Here is a 13,881-nt window from a genome sequence, read left to right as displayed (position 1 = left end):
GGATGTCTTATTTTACAAAACAGAAACATAACTGATTAAAGTTTATAATTTATTGTTTTGGACAATTTTCATATAATTTCATACAGCATCATGGTATTTTAGAAAAGCCTGAATGTGACAAAAGTGGCAACTGGAAAAGTGACACTTTTGTCGAACAAAAGAAGACATTTCAGCGCAGTTTCTCTTTGATTTGAGCCTGAAATGACGTTTCAACACCATAATCAGAGCGATGTGCGTCTTAAGCTTTAGTTAAGCATCATATTTCAAAACTTCTACCCTTTACATTCAAGTAGTCCCAAGTGATTTGTTTTAAACCAATACAGAATTTGAATTTTTAAAAAAAAAAAAAGGTACAGGAAACTGAACATCATGACTGTAACAAGGCAATAATTGTGTTAGTGTTGTTGGTTAATTCTTCCCATGTTGTTGGGTTTTGCAAGTACTATTACGGGGAAACATGCACATTTTGGCTGATCTTTCACGATGAGAACTGCAAAGAGTTTTGCAAGTGACAAAAAACAGGATATTTGTGTGATGTGCAAAATTCAGTGAGAACTGCATCCAAAACAAGATGAGCTGGTAAACAATTTATGACATTCGGTGATTTGTGTAAACTTAAATACCTTACACACATGTTTCCTGTACTTTTAAATAGAAATTAGTGTGGGTTTAAATTTAGCTATTCAACCTGAAAAAAAGAAAAAAAATCGTAACCTTTTATTGCTCCACATTCCAAGCTTATTGCTCAAAAACTGTAAACATGAGCTAGTCTTCTGCACTAAACAAAAACTACAATGAAAGAACTGTCAGTTTACTGATCAAGTTATTGCTCACTTAGTGCACGTCTGCTTTTTAAAGACATTTCACCTCAGTTAAAAAAAATGCATTTTACGAAAACAGCAGCAGCAAGACAGCAATGAAACTTCCTCTCCTGTGTGGCTACAAGCTACTAAAGCCAAAACAAAAATATTCAGAGGTATGATGTCATCCGTCTTGTAATGACACATATAAAAGAACACAGGATGGTGTGGTGCAGCACATGCGGACCTTCAGTTGTAGATCCAGTGGCTGCTGTTGTCCTCCCAGCAGTGAAGCTCGTTCTGACGAAACCACAGAGGGATTTCCTTCTGGGCGCTCTCCACCGAGTCGCTGCCGTGGATCACATTCCTGCAACGCGGAGTCGACACAACCATGTTCAGGACAGGATCAACAGAAACTAAACGTAACAAAAGCTGATCGACTCATAACAGAAAGTAATAATAAAAAAAAAATCTTACAAATTTACTTCAGCACATCATTTGACTTCTGTTTGGTAATTTGGTTCTTTTTTTACAATCCATTTATGATGATGATAGCTACAGTGACATTACTTTGATACTTTTATCTGCAAGTTTTCGCGTCAGAGAATTCATGAGACTGGTAAATTATTAGAAGAGAAGAAGAGGGATCTGAATCTTACCTGCCCACTTCCACACAGTAGTCTCCTCGGATGGTTCCAGGCAGAGAGTCTGCAGGGTTCGTCTCTCCCAACATCATACGTGCTGTCTTGACCACGTCCAAACCCTCCCACACCTGAACAAACACAGAATTGGACATGACTAGAGCACACAGAACAACACTGTCTCAATATGAGCTTCTTTGCGTCAGTCTTCATTTATAGATCTATAAAACAACACATTGTCTGCACTCCAAAGCAGTGCATCTCCTTCAGTAGAATGCCTGTAAACTGTGACTTTTTATGCAAATGATTAGTCAAAAGACCTCTGAATTTCTGAAAACCTGTAATGTCCTGTGGTCACGCGTGCCGTAGGTGGGAGAATCTCACCATTGCTACGATTGGTCCAGAGCTCATGTAGCTGATCAGATCCCTGAAGAAAGGCTTACCCCTCAGGTCCCAGTAGTGATCCCTGAGAAGACTCTCAGATGCCTGACACACAAGAGAGACGTACTCAATTAAAATGTCAAAAATATAATTAATGTATTATATTAGCCACAATTATTTATTTGGACCATTATGGAGAAAAGGAGTATGAAGGAAGAATAACAAGACAGACAACCCAAATACCTGCACAAGTTTGAGGCCCACCAGCTTGAACCCTCTCCTCTCAAAGCGGCGCATGATTTCGCCCACCAGTTTCCGCTGCACGCCATCTGGTTTGACAGCGATGAAGGTGCGCTCATTCACACCAGTCCAGCCTAGAATGTACGGTGAAAATGAAGGTAAAGCCAACAACAATGGCCACCACACACAACCCAGAACAGCTTGCATGCACCTTGGTACAGACTAGGGCTGCAACTAACGATTATTTTCACCGTCGATTAATCTGTTAATTATTTTCTCGATTAATACATTTTTTTGTTTGGTCTGTGACATGTCAGAAAATGGTGAATAAAGTCAGCGTTTCCTAAAGCCCAAGATTACGTCCTTAAATGTCTTGTTATGTCCACAACCCAAATATATTCAGTTTACTGTCACAGAGGAAGAAACCAGAAAATAGTCACATATAAGAAGGTGGGATTAGAGAATTTTCATGTTTTCCTAAACTGATTAATCAGATATCATAATAGTTGGTGATTAATCTAATAGTTGACAACTAAATGAATAATTGTTGCAGCTCTAGTACAGATTGGAGAGGCAGCAGCATTCATTCAAGTGATCATAGTGAAGAAAAATGCAGTGTGTTGTATGTAGCTGACACAGTTGAGTTGTGCATGCCTGTGTCATACTCTTCACCCTGTGGATACACACATCGAACCATCCCATGCAGCAGAGCAAACACAGGTTTGAACTTTACATGCGTCTCCACAAATGTTGCCTGCTATCTGTTAGTTTTACGAGCCGCTGATCGATTCACAAATATCAATTTCAGGCCTCTGCTAGAAGACTTGCGTTGGAAAAATCTAGTCCCCTCACCCAGCAGGGAGTATGTATGAACCCTACACTAACACAACACTTTTTTGCCACAAACCTCTCACTCTTCGCAGGCTCGATCTCACTCATTTTTTGCCTATATTTCATCTCACCAGATTCTTCAATCCTCGCATGTTTAACCACCAAATCTCCAAGTTCTTGCAGATCTCTGCGTGACCTTTTTCTCGGCCCCATTGCAGCTCTCCTCCTGCAGGCAGCAGCCTATCAGCGCTCACAGGCTCCACATGAATCCTGGAGGCACCAATGGCAGCGCACTACCACAGGAACTATTAATAGGATGATGAATCAACTTATTCACAGTGAGGAGGACATATGCTGGTAGCTACACAAAGTAACGTTAGCCACGTCAAATGTAACGCTAGAGGAGTCAAACGCAGACAGTTTGAGTATTAATAGTCACACTTCAAAGCCGAACGACTCTACTTTGCCTCTTTTTAGCATTAAATTAGTTACGAGCTCACTCAAAGTTACTGGAGGCTGACAGACAACATTGTTTCACCGGTTGACTCTGCTCCTCTTCTAGCTAGCCGAGGTCCGGTGAGTCTCCTGCTCACACATGGTGGAAACTGTGAGCATAAAATCCAGAGAGACACTCAAACTGAATGATACGTGAAGTAGAAACAGACAAAACACCAACCTGACTGAAAGAAGTAGGCAAATATAGACAGAAACAGGCAGATCATTGTGGCCGGTGGACGGAGCACACTTGAGGAGGGAGGGAAGGAGGACGTACGCACGCACGTCAGCACGCACGTTGCTTAGGAACACTCCAAAGCGCGGGCACGTGGCGCGAATCATGTGCAAAATGTGTGGAAGCCGAGAAAGGACAAAAAGTTAGAAACGATTAAATGAAACTGACTTATTATTTTGCAGATTGTTGGTGACTGCCATATTTACTTTTGGCATATTGTTGCTTTGTGGCTAAGTCATTCATATGTATTTTAATTTTTAAAATACATATGAATGAATCTTATTTTTATTTCATAAACTGATTTTTCTTGTTTTACCATCTCTATCTGCAGTTATTTATTTATATATTTTATATTTACACTCTTTGTGCTGTTGAACCACTTGAATTTCCTCTCTGGACACCAATAAAGGCTTATCTTTTCTTATTTTGTCTTGTTGGAAATGAGCTTCCACAGAACCCAACAACTGTTTCATTAAATAATGATGCTCTGTTCTAGTAGCCAAGCCTTAACTTGCTGTAATACAATTTAGACTACAGCTGTGCTGTGCTCCCAAATTAAAATGTAGACTGTAGACTGAGGATTTGTCAGGCTTATATATAGCACAGTAGTTAAGTGAGCTGTTCTTTGTAAAATCACGATAGGGGCCAGTTACGCTTTGATTCACGTCTAATTTGGGTGATTAACTAGATTTTAGCACTTATTAGAAAATAATTAAGTGCAGGAGACATTCCTTGCTTAATTAGTTGGGAAATTTGACAAGCCTGCATTCATTAAAATAGTTTGCCAGCTACTGTAGGACCAGAAAATGAACCACAGTGACATAACATTCCATATAGACTAAATACATAGGTCACCCTGTATCAGGGATGCAGCTTTGTAATTGTTTTGAGTGTTTAATCTAAGACCCAAACCCTGGGCATAGACATCAAGAACACTGTAGAAATATAAATGTAGAATCTTTAGCGACTCCTACAGTATTTAAAATGGTAGTACAACATTTAGCAACAAATGTAGGCTACTGCAGATTATTACAAGCTGACAAGCAAGTCCTTTTTTCTGGTGGAACAAAAAAGTTGATTTCAAAGTGTTAAAATACCAGTCTGCAGTGATATCTGTTAAGTGTTCACTGTGCATTCCCAGTGCTATAAGGCTGTAATTACCTCAAAGAAGTAAAGTACTCAATAAGGCAGGCACAAAGAATGAAAATACAGTGATCACAGCTATATTTGATCTCAAATCTTATATTTACCACATCACACAGATACATTTACATAGAGAGGCCTGCTTCAGATGAAAATAGCAGAGAACTGATTATCCAGTATTAAGCCAGACATTGAGGCGAGGGCTTCCAGTGTACTTGGACAGAAGAAGTTATGACTTCTGTTAACACTTATTTTGTCCAAAGTGTCCAAGATTTTTGTCTTCTGAACCAGGAGTATCACACCGCTGTCCCCTCTGTCCTCTGCCTCTGCCTCTCTTGTTCCTGCTTGTTGAAATAGTCTTTGTTGAGTAGGGTGTCCCTCATTAAAGGCAAAGCCGGCTCCTCAGCCAATACCCGGCCAAATGCTTTCTTGTGTTCGGCCAGCATCATGGCGCGGAGCAGGGGAGGGAAGGGGACGTACTGTACGGGCGGCTCAGGGAGTGGCTTAAAGTCCTTCAACTGCTGCTCCATGTATTTGGGAACCTGGCGCCAGTCATGGTACATCACCTTGTCCACCTCCTTGACCTCACTCTCCTTTTTTCCTGTGAAAGTAAAAAATGCAATATGTCAGAATGTTGTTTCAAAGTGTTTTACACTCTAAATTTCCATTATATGTTTCACTCTTTTTGAACCCCCAAAGGACACACAACATCAGTGTTGCGTTATAAACCAATAAACAAGGTCCAGGCTTACCTCTGTAGGTGAGGATCCCCCATGCTTTGCCATGATCCATGTTCTAGAAATCACAAGAATCAGGTGTCATTTGATTACAGATGCCAAACCAGTCATGTTTATCACTCAGGTCTGCACTTGGCCTGACATCTCTCTCACCTGTGCCGTGTAGTCCACCTTGACCTTGGTGATCTCCCAGTAGCTGGGCTCTGGGTGGTCCTCCAGCCAGGACTTGCGGGTAAAGAGGCGACCGACCCCGAACATCCTCATGCCTGCCAATAGAGAGAAGAGACGACTCTCCCTGCGGACATCCTGCCAGGTCAGAACAGGCAGCATCTTCCCTGTAAGAGGCCGCCTCATCGTCTCATAGTCCAGGGCGAACTTCTGGGACTCCCGCGGCCGGGACTTGAGCTCCCGGTACGCCCGGATCTTCCGAGCCATTTCTGCTATGAGGCGAAGTCGCTTTTTCTTCACCATGTTTGATGTATAGGAGCTGCTCCTCAGTCCACACTGGTCAGTGTTTATTCTGCAAGAGAATACAACGAGTCATGGAAGTTTTATCTGAAATTAATAATTGATAATTCACGTAAAGCTGCCATCATGGACTGTCAGTGGAGAGCATAAAACATGTTCTGGCCATGGACCCATTACTGGTCCTGATGGAACGAGGCTACCAGCCTGTTAGCTACCGTCAGATGCTAACAACACATTATACAATCGCTTCGTACAATTATGCCAACTAATGTCTTTTAATTTACTTTAGATGAAATATCGACACTGCTGAAACTCTGCAAACACCTGAAATTAAAAATACCTCAATGTCCCAATTCCACTTGACCTCCGCAAGCAAGGAACACAACTTCCGCTCACTTGGTCCGACCGCAAAGAGTTCCGGGTGAATACGCCGGTGCCTTTTTTTTGTTCCGCATGAGGTAAATTCAGTAGAAAACTGAAAACATTAATAATTATAGCTACAGGTGCCGAGTAATTACATAAAATTGCTATTTAATAATCTTTAAAGAATTTCTACATAATTTCCTAATACGTGTTAAATCAAAGGAGAGTGCTTTTGCGTTTGATGTAGTCTCCAAAATTGTCATTACTTTAATAAATTACAGTGTTGGCCTTTGTACTGATTTATATTATTAGTGAGGATTTTAGAGGTAAAATAAAAACATCTGGATAAATAGAAATAAAAGTGAAAAGGCAAAAAACAAACAAAAAAAACGAGATAGTAAAATGTTAATAAAAAAATAAAAACACAAAATCCTGAGTTCAAGTCACTCCAAAGCAGCACCATCGCCAAAACCCTCTAAAATGTTCCTATCGGTTTTTGTTTGCTACATTTATTCAGCTAATTGTTCGATATAGCAGTTATATTTCTGTAAATTTTCTGAAGGTAAAAGTGTTTCAAAGCATTCTCCACTCTGCTATGAATACAATGAAAAATACATTTAATATGGATTATGTGCGACAAAAAAAGAATGTTACTTGTGTTTCAGTTGCTTATTTCACTCAGGAAATGTTGTATTCAAAAAGAAAAATATCAGATTCCAAGTATTTCTAAGCTTTTTTCATTTTTCTACTGATTTAAAGTGCTGCTGCAATATTTTGTCAAATGAAAAGTTTAAAAAAGCAATTCAAACTTAAAGCATTGAAGCTGACCCCTCAAGAATTTGACATTTTGAAATTTCCTTGGTACCAGTTTCCTTAGTAATTAATAACACATCCAGTCCTTTGTGCATATTTAGCATTCATTTATTTTCAGCTGAAAATCATGCTGATAAGTTATACAGAAAAAGGCGAGTAAAGGGCTTCACATACAGTATTATTAATATGACATGTTATAGAAGAGACACTTAGAATTTTTTTTTATTTACAGTATAACAGTAAGAAAAAGTGCTTGGATGCATCGATGTGAAGACAAATACTGTGAAATAAGACAGAGAATTAATCTGCTGTACTACGACTAACCTCTTGGTGGTTACATTACAAGATCTATAGGGATCAATCTGAGTGATCATTACACAACTGGACAGAATTAAGTGTGTCGTGTCACACTGACACTACTCGGGACTAATGAGCATGGTCCTCTGGTACCTTCACCACTGTCGTCGTGTCTGCGCCTCCATCATAATATCCTAAAACACCCGTTACTTCTGAAAACCATCATCACATAAGATGCTTGTGTTGCATAGTACCTTAAGTCTTTGTGTGCATCTACTTAAACCAAGACTGTGAGGAGAGAAAGTGATCAAACACCGGTGACTGAGGCAGCAGTTGGCATACTGTTTAACTTCAACACCTGGGTCAAACACTACTTTAATATCTGTATAATTATGGTTTGTTACTCCAAAGAAACTAAAAACTAAAATTATTTACATATCTGACCCAGGGGTAATGATCCCCTCCTCAGTCATTCAAGATTAGTTAATACTTAAACTGATCTTAACACCACTCAGCCCATGTCGACTCGAAAGGTGACTGTAAAAATGTTTTTTTAAATGAGGATCAATACATCCACAGAACTGTGTCAGACCACTCCTGCAGCATAATCCACATTTTCACTGTCCTTTCATGTACTTGATATATTCTAAAATATGTAGTCATGACAAAATATGGCTGAATCTACAGCTTCTAAAGAATATTGTTAGAAACACGCCAAGCATATGCACAGAGAGCTGAGAGGTAAGCCATGCTGCAGGAGCAGTGTGAAGTTACAATAACTATATTGAAACTAATTTTCTGCTGTGAATACTTTCATGGGGAAACAAGGAACTTTTTACAGCAATCTATTTGGCCAACAGGGGCTGAGCGTTTGATACTAAAAGGTTTTCTTAAAGGAAGAGATGGAACAAGGCCTTGGAAACACCAAAAGAACACCCTTGCATAAAGTACAAATGAGTTTAACATTTAAACTGTTCATAATCTCATATTTTTTCCAAGAAACTAAGAATTTAAAAAGTATTACATAATGATAAGGTGTAACAGCGATGACAATTTACTGTGTGACAATGTGTGGCAGTCTCTTCTGAGTGACATACTGTCTCGTGATCAGATTTAAAAAGAGCTACACTAAATAACAATGTATACTGCCTTACTTACATCGTTTAGAAAATAGGAAATCGATACTTTAGTTCATAAGGATTCAAAAAGAGATTTTGAAAAGCTGGTGACAGATGGATGTTTCCATAAATATAACATATTTAACTTTTTTCTTTTTCTCAAGAAACAGGAATAATGATGAAAAATCACAGGTGCATTAGTTGTTTGGGAGTATTTTCATTTTTTGGAGGACTAAAAGTACATTTAGGTTCATTCCACCACCTTCTAACATTTCTTAAGTTTTTGATCTGTCTTTGCTTTACAGCTGTAACCTGTGGGTAAGAAATAAAGAATATGACCTATGGCGTGTCACTTCCTGTCTGTTCCACTCATGGGACACTCTTCAACTGATTCTCACTTTGGCAACCTAACAGAAAATAGCAGATGCCAGTAAAACAGGTAAAATATTACTTTGATAATGCACTGATATCATTTAGATTGAGAACAATATACAATATCTGCATACAAGATGAAAACACAGAAAAAATCCAGTCTCTCTTTTTTTTTTAAAACCCCCTTTTTGCAAATATGCCACGATGACCATCAGAATTTGGCCACACATGACTTCAGTGTTAGACTGTACAGGCTGTCCCTGCATCTGCTCACTAATCCCCATAGACGCATGGCAACAAGTTATGCTTGCTAACAAAACAACACCACTTTTTTTCACTTATTACCGAAGCTGGTTTGGATACTGAATGTATGATGAGCATGAAGACATCTGAATGGCATGAGAGAAGATCACAGTAAAGACGTGCAGGCAGTAATACCGCCATCACAGTTTTCCTCCTACGTACCACTCCATTACTTTCTTCACTACTGGACAACACGGATGTTGAGGAAAGTTTGCGGCAGGTAGGAAACACTAGATTAGATGCCATAGGACAGTAACGTCTACCAGTGTTTAAGAGGAGGTAGGATTGGAGCCGTCCAGTCATGTCCAGCGGCATCTCTTCCTCTGACAGGCTTCGGGGTCAGACGTACAACCCTCTGAGTCACTCTCAGAGGACGACGGTCCAGCCAATGGGGGGACGGACAAGCGTGAGGGGCACTCAGGCTCTTCCGGGGTTTCCTCTGTGGCGCCACCATTGAGACTGAGCACCCAACCCAGTTTGTTGTGGAGCAACTGACGAAGGCCTGGTGGCAGTGGCAACACGTCCAGGGTGTCTATACAGTCCGGCAGCAGCTGGCGAAGGCGAGCACAGCAGAGGTAGAGCAGGGAGGTGGGTGCAGAGCAAGATCTGATCACCTTCATGCTGCTCTTTGCTGCCGTGGAGCACGCCATCGGATAAAACCTCTTATTCTGTAGCTCTGTGGCAGCAACACCTAGATCAAGAAAACATAAACAGAGTGTTTATGTTCATGTGTGATATCTTACTACAATGACTTTCTATGGGGCAGTTTGTACAGAATCCCCACTAACAGATGTGTACACAGATATGCTTCATACATATGGCCTTTTATATAAATAAATAAATAAATAAATAAATAAATATCAATTCATGATTCAGGCAAATTTTTAAGGTTTGTAAACGATCCAATATGTCAGACCAGTATCAGTCAGATGTGACAGATTCATGTCAAATAGTTTCTTTGTCAATGTAATAAAATTCACATGCACTCATTCAAATCACACCAGACCACCCACTCATGTTTAGTGTTGCAGTATTCTTGGCTTGCCCTCACATGAAAACAATGTTGACAGCGAGGTACAGACCGTTGCCATATTGGGCAATTTTATCAGTAACAACCGTGTCAACATTGTTTTATTCCATCTTGTTAAAGGCTCATTGCAATTCAATTCAATACTAACCTATACACTTGCGATTCTTGAAGAAAGTGAGGGTGCCGTGCCACGTGTCCAGATGGACTCCAATGATGGATCCCTGTCCAAACCGGGAGGAGAAGTTCATCTTGTCTCCTTTATGATGCAACAAGCCTGTCAAAAAGAAGTCAAATATTGACTAGAAGTCTAACTTTTACAATAACTATTGAGAGAAGTTACTGCTACATCATAGCATGTTGTGCTAAGCTTACCAGTGTAAGACAGACCCCAGCTGTCTGTATCTTTTCCCAACAGGCTGCAGAATGTGTGTCTGTATTTGTCTAGATTGACATCAGAAGTGCCGATGCCAACCATCTGTGAAGAAATTAACAACACTTTAGAGACAAAAAACCCTTTCTCAGCATGGATTTATTTTTTGTCTTACACAAAACATTTGCTCTACCTTTGTATGCCTTTAGGAAAGTTCATTTACATAATAAGAGCAGGTCAACAGAGTTGATGTTTACCATGTCTGTTCCATACACTGGGGACGTCATCTTGATTTCCCAGAAGTGCTGCCCTTCGGCCAGCTCCTTGGAGCCACGGATTGCTGCTGTACCACAGCTGTATTCAGAGTGGAAGTTCACTTTGCGATTGTCGCAGCTCAGTAATGTTGCTGTTGATCGGCTGTTGGCATCCCACACCCAATCAAACTCTGAAACAACAGAAGTTATTCCATTATCCCTTTATTCAAGGCTAACGATAAAAGAAACTACCATTTTACCTTTAGTCAACTAGCAAAGAAAAACGTTTTTAAGAGCTCAATTAAAGATAACAAAATTGACTAGGGTGTTGTAACTCAAATAAGATCATTTAACATATCAGCCTATAATGAAATCCAGCAGTTGTCTTGTACCTTGGTCATCTTCTCCACAGTGGCAGTCTTTCACTTGGTGAAAACCTCGCAGGCGAGGGTTGTAGCTGGTGTCTGCCTGTGAATCGCAGCCACAGTAGGACTCTCCGGTGACAGGCACTGCACTGGGGACTGGAGGGACCATTACTGCTGAAAAGTCTGCCTCGGAGTCTGAATCACTGTACTGGAGAGCAACAATATAGATAGAAAGACCAAATGCAAATGTCAGCCGCACTTCTTATGTAACAAGACGGCGCTGCCTCTCATGTTAGGCTGCTAGAATTGGGCACTGGATTGGAAAATATATGCATCTCTGAAATTTGACAGTAAAAAGCAGCCATTATGTTGAATTCCTTTCTGTAGAAAAATTGTTTGTGTTGATACAATGCATGCAAACAGCAGACATTAGTATCAACAAACACACACTGTTTATTATGGCCATAGGCAAATTAGAGGCTGTTAGTTTGACTTGGCTTTCTGAGGTGAATTTTGCCTCCTCATGATGACACATCCAATCTCCTCCCTGGAGTGTAAACAAGTGGCATCATGTGACACCAACAAATCTTATCTGCTCAGAGCTTTAGGTCCGTGAAAAACAACAGCCACTGTATGCTTACCTCTAGGCGGTCGTAGCTCCATTCTTCACTTTCAGAGGCCAGCACAAGCGCCCGGGCATCAGCATCCCGCCGTATCCCACCCCAAACATATCGCCATGCACGACTGTTCCTGCTTCGCCTGGACATGGCAGCAACAGAGTCTCACCAGCAGAAGAGCCTGACAGTCGGATCAGGTTTCAATCCAGACGTTGGAAGACCAGCATTTGTCTAGTTGCTGAAATACAAAAAGACTACATATATACACATATACACACACACACACATATATATATATGTTCACACATATATTGTATGTGTATTATACTGTACACAAGACTTGTGTCTTATGTGGCATATAACCTGGATTGTTTTTTGTTTTATTTCTGGTTGTTGCTTCATGCAATCCGTGTCCTCTGAATCTAATAAGGTGTATGACATAATTTAGGGATTTCTTCATATTGTTAATCTCACCATTAACATTTGGCACATCCTCCCTTTCCCCACTCATCAGTTGCATCTTATTTTATGAGAAATATTGCCAAATGCAGTTTAGCCCACTGAGACACTTTGTGGGGCAGCATTAACCTTAACATCCCACAGACACCGACTCTCTGTAGGTTGACAGTCACTTGCACATCATGTAACTACTTTACTTAACACTAACTAGCAGTTAGAAGTCTAGTCCTGGCCTGTAGGTTATTTCCATCATCAGTTCAATTATTATTATCCTCTGATGTGCGATGCTGTTTTCCTACCTCGCTTCAGTTAGCCACCTAGCCTAGCTAACAGGGGCAGCCAGCGCTTGCACCGTGGTTGAACGGCGCTGCATTAACATGTTAGCAGGCTATAACAAGGTCAGACTGCTGGTTACACATGTGTATACACCTCAATACACTGGGAGGTGTCACTGGCTATCTTGCGTTCACGGTTTATTACCCATGTAGTAAAAAAAAACGGCTGCCAGAGGCGGAACAACTTGGGCTAGCGTTGCAGATTCAGACCTAGCATAAAGTAGCTAGTTAGCTTCGTTAGCTGCGTGCAGCTATCAGCGCTGGATTAAAGGATAGCGTTAACATTACCTGCCTGTTGTTCACAACCAGCATTCACGGGAAAGCATCGACAACACCGCAGAGACGTTGTTGCTTGAAGACACCTGCTGCTGGATCGTTTACACACGACAACTGACTGAGTAGCTAGCTAAGCTTCCCCTTTTCCATGACCTACTTTACATTAGTCTGACCGTAAACAATAACAGGCAGGCAGTCTCTCTGCAGGAGCTCACAGCACAGCCTCCTTCACAGCCAGGAAGTTTTCACTACACTTCAACCACTCCTGTCATCACAGCTACGGGATACTTACATGTTTCACTTAAGTAGAAGTACCAGTACAATGTCACAACATAACTCCATTACCAGTAGCAAAGTATTAAAGGATAGGTTCACCATTTTTCAAGTCTGTCTAGAAACAATTGATCAGGTTCCTTTATGAATATTAAAACTGGTTTATCTTCCTCCTGTTCATATTTTGTCTATTAAATATCACCTCCTCAAGGGCTTACACAATTGTGCACACACAAAAAAGAAAAGAAAGAAAAGTGTTCAAATGTCTGTGTGAAGCTAAGCTGAGGCTTAGCAGGGTCAGACAAATGAAGTGGATATCTTCCAAAAATAATAATGTCTTTGAAATGGGTTTGAAATTGCCACTTTTTGTTTCTCTGGCCAGTGTAACCATTTGGTTTATCTAATGCAGACTGCTGAAGCCCAATATCAACCTCAGATAAAGTTTGGGATATCTTTTTGGAAGCAAAAAGCCAGTTTAAACCATTTTGTTTTTGTTTTTGTAATTGAGTGTTGAGGATGAGTTCAGGAGTCTCACGGCTTTGGGAATTAAGCTGCTCCATAGTCTGGTGGTATGGCAGCAGATACTTCTGTATCTTTTGCCCGGTGGCAGCATGGTGAACAGATTTTGGCTGTAATCAAGCTCATTTGTCACATGTTATAACAGC

The 13,881-nt window shown here is 40.5% G+C and overlaps 3 protein-coding genes across 4 annotated transcripts; all 3 read right to left on the bottom strand.

The window, feature by feature from the left end:
* Positions 1 to 35: 35 nt before the first annotated feature.
* Positions 36 to 3,663, bottom strand: nme3 (NME/NM23 nucleoside diphosphate kinase 3). Of its 2 annotated transcripts, none has more exons than XM_073494804.1 (5): positions 3,570 to 3,663; positions 2,066 to 2,196; positions 1,826 to 1,927; positions 1,460 to 1,572; positions 36 to 1,167 (listed from the first exon to the last, which is right to left on the bottom strand). In XM_073494804.1, exons 1-5 carry the CDS (start codon positions 3,613 to 3,615, stop codon positions 1,050 to 1,052), a joined length of 510 nt encoding a protein of 169 aa, XP_073350905.1. In that variant the 5' UTR covers positions 3,616 to 3,663; the 3' UTR covers positions 36 to 1,049. The 2 variants fall into 2 exon arrangements, with proteins under 2 accessions (XP_073350905.1, XP_073350906.1); XM_073494805.1 differs by lacking the exon at positions 3,570 to 3,663 and adding an exon at positions 3,025 to 3,118 and having other exon boundaries at positions 968 to 1,167.
* Positions 3,664 to 4,830: 1,167 nt separating this feature from the next.
* mrps34 (mitochondrial ribosomal protein S34) lies at positions 4,831 to 6,371 on the bottom strand. Its single transcript, XM_073494802.1, has 4 exons — positions 6,312 to 6,371; positions 5,657 to 6,023; positions 5,519 to 5,561; positions 4,831 to 5,367 (listed from the first exon to the last, which is right to left on the bottom strand). Exons 2-4 carry the CDS (start codon positions 5,972 to 5,974, stop codon positions 5,063 to 5,065), a joined length of 666 nt encoding a protein of 221 aa, XP_073350903.1. The 5' UTR covers positions 5,975 to 6,023; positions 6,312 to 6,371; the 3' UTR covers positions 4,831 to 5,062.
* Positions 6,372 to 7,230: 859 nt separating this feature from the next.
* On the bottom strand, positions 7,231 to 13,146 carry spsb3a (splA/ryanodine receptor domain and SOCS box containing 3a). The gene is made up of 7 exons (XM_073495229.1): positions 12,956 to 13,146; positions 11,898 to 12,111; positions 11,284 to 11,464; positions 10,895 to 11,082; positions 10,640 to 10,742; positions 10,416 to 10,541; positions 7,231 to 9,928 (listed from the first exon to the last, which is right to left on the bottom strand). The coding sequence occupies exons 2-7, from the start codon at positions 12,021 to 12,023 to the stop codon at positions 9,537 to 9,539; spliced, it is 1,116 nt and encodes a 371-aa protein (XP_073351330.1). The 5' UTR covers positions 12,024 to 12,111; positions 12,956 to 13,146; the 3' UTR covers positions 7,231 to 9,536.
* Between the last annotated feature and the right edge of the window lie 735 nt (positions 13,147 to 13,881).

This window comes from Pagrus major, chromosome 23, assembly GCF_040436345.1.
Source record: "Pagrus major chromosome 23, Pma_NU_1.0".
In the NCBI taxonomy this organism is placed as follows: domain Eukaryota; kingdom Metazoa; phylum Chordata; class Actinopteri; order Spariformes; family Sparidae; genus Pagrus; species Pagrus major.
The sequence above is the reverse complement of the archived record's forward strand: the minus strand, read 5'-3'. Positions and strand labels throughout refer to the sequence as shown.

What these genes read in the sequence shown, in the direction of transcription:
- nme3 (XM_073494805.1), bottom strand. Translation starts at nt 3,106, where the DNA reads ATGGGGCCGAGAAAAAGGTCACGCAGAGATCTGCAAGAACTTGGAGAT. An exon ending in TGCGAGGATTGAAGAATCTG is followed by an intron (nt 2,197 to 3,024) that starts GTGAGATGAAAT and finishes CGTACATTCTAG; the next exon opens with GCTGGACTGGTGTGAATGAG. An exon ending in CTGGACCAATCGTAGCAATG is followed by an intron (nt 1,573 to 1,825) that starts GTGAGATTCTCC and finishes GTGTTTGTTCAG; the next exon opens with GTGTGGGAGGGTTTGGACGT.
- mrps34 (XM_073494802.1), bottom strand. Translation starts at nt 5,974, where the DNA reads ATGGTGAAGAAAAAGCGACTTCGCCTCATAGCAGAAATGGCTCGGAAG. An exon ending in AGGTGGACTACACGGCACAG is followed by an intron (nt 5,562 to 5,656) that starts GTGAGAGAGATG and finishes TGTGATTTCTAG; the next exon opens with AACATGGATCATGGCAAAGC. An exon ending in GGGGATCCTCACCTACAGAG is followed by an intron (nt 5,368 to 5,518) that starts GTAAGCCTGGAC and finishes TTACTTTCACAG; the next exon opens with GAAAAAAGGAGAGTGAGGTC.
- spsb3a (XM_073495229.1), bottom strand. Translation starts at nt 12,023, where the DNA reads ATGTCCAGGCGAAGCAGGAACAGTCGTGCATGGCGATATGTTTGGGGT. An exon ending in CTGTGGAGAAGATGACCAAG is followed by an intron (nt 11,083 to 11,283) that starts GTACAAGACAAC and finishes CTGTTGTTTCAG; the next exon opens with AGTTTGATTGGGTGTGGGAT. An exon ending in CAGTGTATGGAACAGACATG is followed by an intron (nt 10,743 to 10,894) that starts GTAAACATCAAC and finishes ATTTCTTCACAG; the next exon opens with ATGGTTGGCATCGGCACTTC.